The 8,785-nt window shown below is 34.5% G+C and overlaps 1 protein-coding gene and 2 non-coding genes across 6 annotated transcripts in view; 1 reads left to right on the top strand and 2 right to left on the bottom strand.

Annotated features, from left to right (window-relative positions):
* The window catches only part of LOC109544573 (NAD kinase), a 19,026-nt gene that overhangs the window by 3,573 nt on the left and 6,668 nt on the right, over window positions 1-8,785 (bottom strand). The window contains exons 1-3 of one of the 4 annotated variants that reach the window (XM_019914853.1): window positions 6,683-6,986; window positions 4,894-4,977; window positions 392-521 (exon numbers count right to left, since the gene is read on the bottom strand). In XM_019914853.1, the coding sequence (XP_019770412.1) occupies window positions 392-521; window positions 4,894-4,977; window positions 6,683-6,882 (414 nt within the window). In that variant the 5' untranslated portion in view covers window positions 6,883-6,986. Of the gene's footprint in view, window positions 1-391; window positions 522-605; window positions 1,185-4,893; window positions 4,978-5,223; window positions 5,321-6,682; window positions 6,987-8,785 lie in introns of those variants that run through there. The other 3 variants (XM_019914852.2, XM_019914854.2, XM_019914855.2) reach the window with 3 other exon arrangements.
* Window positions 6,396-6,467, bottom strand: Trnae-uuc. The gene has a single exon. It is a non-coding gene; the product is annotated as a tRNA-Glu (tRNA).
* Window positions 8,219-8,289, top strand: Trnag-ccc. The gene has a single exon. It is a non-coding gene; the product is annotated as a tRNA-Gly (tRNA).

Here is an 8,785-nt window from a genome sequence, read left to right as displayed (position 1 = left end):
AAGTCATTCATGACTTGCGGTTTAGGATTTCACCAAATCTAATCGAAAAACTCCTCAAATGTAGTAAAATGCGTAAACGTAACAAAAACACTAGTGTTTCTGTGTCAAGGCAAAAGACAAGAAATGGAAAGTTTAAACAGTACGAGCGTAGAAGAACACACGCACGTAATTGAACGACCTGGCCTGGGTTAGATGACCACAAATGTATTTTTTCGTGGGCATCTAAATATAGGTACATTTCCGCTATTATTATGTAAAAACTTCCCAATTGAAACAGTCAATATTGCTTAATAGCCAGTTAACATTTTTGTGGTTTTTCGCAATTCACAACCTTGGCAAATATGACTATAATGCCGGTGATTATTTTCCTAGTTCAGGATCGTTTGCTTACCTGTATGAGCCATTGCACTAATTTAACAAAAGGGGAGTAAACTGTGGCATCTCGCACCTTCTTTATGACCAGAACAGTCAAAGGCGGCTTGTACCATGTCAACCTTTGGCTAGCTGGGTCCTGGATTGTCCTGGAAAAATAATACAAAAACACTATTATATGTAAAAGGCCAAGGAAAATTTGCATAAGATTGATCGGATAAACAAATCCTCACCTATACTGGATGGCATTGCTTTTGCGAACCATCACAGCATTTCTCCCATACTCTCCATTTGTACCAAAATTATCACTATTATTATTTATTTCGTATTCTGGCTTAGAACAATCGACACCTTCATGGTGCGCGCCTTGACAATGTCTTTCTAAGCAAATCACTGTATCACTCTCGGCTACCATTTTTATATCACAGACTTGTTTCCAGTGAACAGAACCGGGCAAATATTTATATCACAGAAGCTCAAATCTAGAATGTAATTGGTATCTTCATCAACGCGAATTTACATTTACAATGCTGGCCGACCGGGTCATTGAATACCGAATAGGTTTTTGAAATTTTTCCCACGTTAAACGATTGTGCATTGTTTTCCGCTCCAATTTCTACATAAACTGAATGAAATTTCCACTGAACAAAACCTAGCGAACTTTTCGGGTTGTTGCAAACTCACTGGCTGACCAACAAGAACAAACTGGAAATTATTCTGCGTTTGGTTTCACACGTTTATCGCAGTACGCGACCGACGGTCTACACCCAACCACAACCAAACCAACACAACATGGTTAATGTATCAAACATAACTTTGGAATTATCGAAAACCAACAACTTTGAACGTGAAACAAAAGTAAAAGCTACTTATGGAAACGCTCTCGGAGCTTCACGATACCTAGAAAATCGATTCAACATGAACTGATGAATTCACCCAAGATTGCAAAATTTCTTCTGGTAAAGCTATTTTCCACGGATACAGTGGTAACTTTAATCAAATTGAAAATGGGGATGACTACAAAATATGAGCATTAGTCGAAAAATTCACTCAAAAAGTAATTGTTCTCCTCTTCAGTTTTTAATGACCCACCAACAGTACATACACCAACGGCCGATTTGACTTGAAGTTAATGTCGTTAAAGCTTTTAGGAAATATTCTGTATTAACAAAACCAAATTGAGTAGATGCAGCTCGAACGATAACGACAAGCAAATATGTTTTGCGTATCTACACATTCGCACGTAATAAGACAATTTCATACTAATCCTGTACATACAGTGTGAGCTTTGCTTCTGTGAATTAAATAATTTTAGGTACATTTTAATACAAACTCCCACAGTCGGGCATGAACACGGAGGAATTTTTCGATATGTCGTTGTCTATTTGATGGAAAAAAATTGCGTTATTTTTAATAGAATATTCTGTATATTTGGTATTTTTTGCAAAAAGTTTGTTTGTTTTATGTCGTGTACTGTTGTTTTTTTTTGTCAATGATTCGATTTGTCCATAAAATATATTTGAAAATTTCTGCGGCATTTAAGCATATTTTAATTTAATGACTTGATTTGATTTAGTAATAAAAAAACGAAATAATTTATAGTTTCTAATCGGCTTTAATTTTTTTTATGTTTGCTAACGAACAAGGATTAATCACGAAATGCCAAAAAGTTAATTACCATATGTCTATAGATAATATATAGAAAAAATAATCTTCCAAGGCGGCTTTTCTCCATTTTTTTTAATTAGAAACCCTCTGTACATTTTTTCTCATCTCAATGCAAATATATTTGATCACTAAGATTCCTTCTGGATGGTTTTGCTCACTTTTGCTTCAAAAACCCAAATAGAATATGAAATTAGAATCGACGATTTAGACAACGATATGTTTCCTCAAAACTCGCGTAAATTCCCTAACTTTTGACTGTGAATATGTTCTCAGTCGGTGATCCGATTTGAATAATTTTTTCATCCAATCAAAGCTCGATTATTCGACAAAATTTCAATTGCCAAATTAGCAACAAATGAATCACACATATTGTGCAGGGTGTTTAAATACTGTTGCTAAAAACGTTTTCTTGGTGAAAGTTTAAATTTGTCTGCGGACAACACAGATTAGCCTAGAAAAAGAAAAAGTATACGATTAAATTAATTTTTTTACACTTTTTCACATTTTCCACCCGGAATTTACTTAAACCTTTTCTTAATTTGCAAAAAAACGGTTTTCGTAAGGAAAAATGTGTCTTGTTTTCACGCCTACAGATATATTTTTTGAATTATTTCTTTATGGAGTTACATAAGTAACAAAACCGCCAGAGGTTGCAATAAAATTTTGTTTGGACAACGTTTTCGGTGGAAAATTTCTTCGCATAAAAAGTTGAAGTATATTTCGGGCCAAACATGTGACTGGTCATAAAAAAATTAATATCTCTCGCATGACTCAAGGTACACAGACGATTAAAGATCTAAATTACTAAACGACAAAAGGCTTATATCGTATACATTTTTTTGGTCTGAGTTACCCGGTTTTGACCGCAGACGGATTTAAACTTTGACCCAAAAACATGACACTATTAAAACACCCTGTACAGTTTATTATAATTTTTTGAGAAGCTGTAGGATTTCTGCTGAAATCTCAACACTTTAGACAGTAGTGTTGAAGCTACAGTCACCGCCAGCATACTTTTATGAAATATTTAACAAATTATTTAAATTCGCTTAGGCAACCCCAAACAAAAGTAGCAAATTAGGCAGCAAAAAGTAGAAAAAAACGTCCATATAAAAACCTTTCATTTAATGAAAAACGATTTTTTTTACGAGAATTTATAATCATTAATGAAAACCCAGCATAGCTAGGCCAACGTTTCACATAGAAATATTTCGTCGAACACGTAAATTTGGCATGCTGATTTTCCTTGCTGCTTGTTGATTAAAAAAAACGAATTGTTAAATCAAACAAAGAATTTGTTTAATAAGAATCTAAAAAAGTTGAATTGAATTTTAGTCAACATTGTGCGTATCTCCGAACGCTCGTATTGCATTTCACACGATCGTAAACTGCGCAGAGTCTCTGTGTTTCTACTAATATAATATTTATTTTCGAGTTCAATTAAGTATAGAGAGTATGTATGTATCTCTGATAGTCTTATCGCTGTTAACGTTATAGTTAGTGAAAAGATTCGCCAAATATCATGTAGAGAACGAATGGTTTCCCACATGTACACGTGAAGTATTATGCAGACACTATTTAATCAACAACAATGATTATTACATTTTTTGCTACCTTTCATGCGTCAAAGTTTATGCGAAATCGGAAACACGCATATACACTTTGAAAACGACTTATATTTCTTATCATTAGATGTGCGAAATTGCAACTAAAAGTGTAAACCAATGCAGGTGTTCAATTGAAAAATTCCGCAAATATAACTAAAATACATTCGAAGACAAAACGAAATACATATAATTATAAAATGCACTTTAAAGTGTTGAGTTTTTCGGGCTTTTGAGCCTAATGGAAAATATTTCTGTCCGGAGGTTTCGCCCGTGTTTCTTCAAAGATAGCTTGCTCTACGCTCTCTAAACCAGCTCTAGGCTTAAAAGGCCGGAAAACTCGCGTTTCAAGCAGTTTAAAAAAATTATTCGGTATTCTATTGGTTCTTTTATTCGCAGCCAGATACGATTTACAGTGAAATAGAAATCGTTCGCTCAAGTGGAATTACGTGTAATATGCAAAAATACCCAAAAGGTAAAAATAATTATTACTTTACTTCACCAAGATATTTCACCTTCAGAGGATCGGGTCAATTGTAGTAACAGATATATTGCATTTTCATTTAGCTGACAACATTATTTGTGTTATCAGTTTTATTGCATAATGTACTTCCCACCGTTCCCATTCGATGTATGTCATATTTGCTGATTTCCAATTCGGATGCCATTTAATTTACATTTTTATCGACTTTTTCCGTGCAAACGTTTTATTGACTGTCGTTTCATTTATATCAGCTGCTATTTCGACTAATTTTCGTTTAGTTTTTACATTGTCAGCTGTTAATTTTCACACTCGCATTAACGATTCACAATTATTTTTTACCCAGTCAGCCTCAAGGACAGTCGCAACTATCTTCCAATCAATACGCATTAAATAATTCATTTCGCATTTAATGATTGATAAATTATTTAAGTGATAACTTGGCTTATTACGTTTGGCGTTTACGATGAAAGCAAAAAATTCAGTTGATAACTTTTTGGGAAAAATATCATGGAAGAAATCGTAAGAAAACCTGTCCTGTCAGTATTTTCATTTTTTATTCTGGCTAACTTTTCTGCAGTTCTTTATCGTTTTTCCCAGTGCCTGAGCGCTTCTTTGGTGCAAAACACAAAGAACATTTACAAATTTACATAAGAATTAGTAAGATAAGATACAGAAGATAAATCTTGTCTTAACAAGGGTCAACAATAAATAAAGAAAGTTTAATAACCCATTAAACCACTAAGATAGATCAAATATGGTACTTACATAACCATGGCCGAATTTTTCATAATTCGCCCACATGGTCCAAAATGTTGTACTGGTGATGGTGCGTTGAGAGATCTTGTTCTTCTGCAACCAAAAGAAAAACGAATTTACTTTCATGGATTATTTCAATTTTCTTCATCTGCACAGGGTGGTCGCCGACGTATTCAAAATACTGCGTCTACGCATTAGAATTCACTGAATTCACAAAGTTTTACTGAACGTTTGCTCGTGTAAATCAGTCGATTTAAGCCTAATCAAAACTTGAACAAACCAGGGTACAATCAAATGGAACCAAATTCTAGTTAATCAAGTGGATTTTTATCTAGGTACCTGTTCATGTGATCACCATCAAACATGCTCACTGATCTAGAATATCCATTAGCCGTTTTGCTTTGATTTCCAGGCTCAGAATCCATTTTAAGCGCAATTTTTTTCAAAAAATGTTCAACAACAACGCACCAGAATGATTTCAATACTACCACACTACCTTGATTTTTCGTTGTATTTTCGGTTTGTTCGCTCATAAAACAACAGATGTTTAATCCGTAAATCGGCATTCAAATAATTTAAATAAACACTGAGCACAATTATTTCGCTTAGTATGAAAACAAATTCACAGTCCAAGTTTAAACAAATTATTAAATTTGCATGCGCGTTTATTATACAGGGTGTTTCATAAATTGATTGAGTTTAATATCATGCCAAAATTCGTAATTGTTTAATGGCGGTAGTAAACTTTTGATAAGCAATATAAGAGAGAAAACGTTTCTAAATAAAGCAAGTATTTACCTACTTTTTCATGTTGTTACGTAAGTTTTCCAGAAATTAATGGCGTGGTTGAATCCAAAAGTTTCCAATTAGGTACAAAAACTGAAAATGAGTCTTTTGACGACGGAAATATTTCCTGAAATGCGTGCGATTTCCTCGTATCACGCTTCCCAGAAAACCAATATTTCGAGTTTGATTGCTAAGTATATATATGTATTGTAAGTTAAAGAAGCTATAGACAAAATGCTTGCCTCTTGCCCATTATCCTTTCCAGACCAGCCCAGACCAGCTTTTTTAGCGGTGATTCTTCAGGAAATGCGATTTTCCTGTGTCTACTTTTACTGCATGAAATTCGCAGTTCTCTCATAGGAAATCAGGGCTCGCCATCATCGTATCAAACACTTCTCAGGGCGTCCTTTGTTTTCTTATGAATAAGTAGTGAATTTAAATGAGAGAAAACTGATAGAAAAGGAGCAATGTTTCTATTTCAAAAGCGAGAGGGATGGAAACTGGAAAAGGACTAAACCTATTTCTCCCGCCGTTTTTTAACTGCAATATTGAAACTTGATTACAAAAATACATAAATACTTCATTTGTTTTCAAACAAACACCAAAAAATGTTTTTTTGCTTTCTACTGGTTCTCTTCAGTTCTTTAAAAAATTGGCTAATTGAAGTGGTTGGAAAATAAAAAGTGATAAAAAGCAACTGCGGCAAAAAATGCAAAAAAAAATTATTCCGATACCGGGAATCGAACCCGAGCCTCCTGGGTGAAAGCCAGGTATCCTAGCCACTAGACCATATCGGATACATATTAACAGAGTGAATAAATGAAATTTAATACCAAAATTGAATGCTTCAAATAACAAACTTAAAAGTAATTAATTTACTGCAAAACTAAATCTGCACAAATGCACTGCAACTGCGAAAAACGACAACCGCCCAAAACACCAACCCACCAATTAACACTGTTAACCCAGTGAGCAAAAATGTTCCAAAAATTAAAGGGTTTTAAACACTTACGGCCATGTGCCAGATCTTGTCTGCTTTGGACTGCTATCATAGTCCAAACGGTCGAAGACTTCATCGTAGGTTTTCATGGAATGTTCACTGCGAGCCTTATTGTTCACCAGACAAGTTAAACGAAATTCCAATTTTTCAGCCAGCCTACATTTGTGCAAAGTGGGCAAATCGACGTCCGAACCGACCCACAATGCGTTCATTTTACTTGATTCAATTATTTCGACATCAACACTAAATCAAAACTACATTTTCACTTCTTTTGCAACAATATTTGAAGAAAACAGGTTATGTTTTGATAGGGGCTGTCAGATTTGGGGAAGATTGAACGTATTGCGTAAGTTGGGTTGCCTGACTGTGCGGCTGTAATAGCAGAATAAAATTCAATAATCTATAAAATTTTATTTTATCCAATGATTCCAATCGGTTTGGTTGTAGGTGAATTGAGATGAACTTGGATTGGATTTCTGAGCAATTACAATAACGAAAACAAGTTTTTCTAGAAATGCAATTGCTTTGCAACTTAAAATGTATTTTTTCGCAATTATTTCTGAGGGTTTTCAGCTAAAACTATGGAGATTGCAAATCTTTTAGAAGTGGGAATAGGATTTTACATGTGCAACTGACTGGCTTTTATGTGGCTGGAATAAAGAGTTTTACAAAGACCAAATCGGCGGAATAAATTCGATTAAAACTTCCGAAAAACTAGTTTTTTCAGAAAAATATTCAGACACGCATTTTATTATGCTCCATAGCACATTTATTCATAATTAATTTTTATTAACAAGGAGTTGAAAGAAGAGAGGATATTTTTCATGAAGAGGTAACATGATTGAATCAGAACCATCGCGGTTAATAATATAAGTAACATTTTTTACTTATGTAATGCCGAAACTTAAACTGTTCTTACACAATTGTTCGAGAAAGTCAAGCTAAATCCCATTTATTGTGTCTGCACTAAGTTTGTCGCCATTTTCTCGCAAACCCGTAAATATCGGCATAACTTATGCTTTATGAACATACCGGAAATTTTACGTAGAATCTGAAAATCCCTCAAAAAAACAAGGGTTTGTATTTGAAATGCTCAATTTGAGGGTCGTATCTGAGTTTTGGTTACAGCCCGTACATACAAATTTTTCGTAAGGAAAATGCGCTCTCAAAAATAATTAAACGCGCGTTTGAGCATTTTTCTGAAAAAAACCTGTTTGAATTTTAACTGATTTTATTCCTATCCTTATGGGCACATTATTCTATACGGTTTTGCTATCAAATTGTCTTTCTTTCAGTGATGAACTTGTAAGCGAGCATTGCTTTCAAAGGCTATTTTTTTTCGAAAACTGTCTAAATTCTTTCTGCTGGCAATTTTTCAAAATCTATTATATGTTAGTTAGTGGCATCTTTTTAAACATCAAATTAATTTGTGTGTAAAACTGTAAACCATTTGGGGAATTTCAGATTTCAATAAAATGTTGATATAAAAAAACTGGGTATTCAATGCGATTTTTCATTGCATGAGGAATATTTAAATACCCATCAAGAGCACTGCTGGTGTAGTGGTATCATGCAAGATTCCCATTCTTGCGACCCGGGTTCGATTCCCGGGCAGTGCATTATATTTTTGATTTTTGTCATTTAAATAAACCACTTTTGGTTTAATCGCAATCCTCCTGGGAGTTCCCTTCCTTTTTTTGCGGGAAAAGCAAGTCTGACGAAGACTGTCTTTGTCCCTATGCCAGATCAAGAACAAGAATTTGTTGTTTTTTGTAAAGACTTTTACGAGAGACTTGCTAGGCTCTTGGTCTCCGAACTTTTTTTGTACGGTTTTTTTGGTTCCAGCGAGAGCGTCATGCATTAAAAGAGGACAGTTCAAAGTGAAAATTAAAAAATAAAGAAAGTGAAATTGAGAGTAAAAGCGGAGGGGGAAACTGAAAGTAAGCAGTGGGGGTTTGGGCCAGGGGCGGAGTCATGGGGGTCATGACAAAACAACTCAAATTTCCTCACTGACGTTGCTACGACTGAATCGACTTTTCAATTCTCTATCCAACGATGCCAAAACGAATTCTGTGGCTCGAATGGTTCTTGAGAAACTTTGAAAAAAGCAGCGTC

Source organism: Dendroctonus ponderosae, unplaced genomic scaffold, assembly GCF_020466585.1.
Source record: "Dendroctonus ponderosae isolate FM_Combo_2020 unplaced genomic scaffold, Dpon_F_20191213v2 Dpon_F_20191213_2, whole genome shotgun sequence".
NCBI lineage: Eukaryota > Metazoa > Arthropoda > Insecta > Coleoptera > Curculionidae > Dendroctonus > Dendroctonus ponderosae.
The sequence above is the reverse complement of the archived record's forward strand: the minus strand, read 5'-3'. Positions and strand labels throughout refer to the sequence as shown.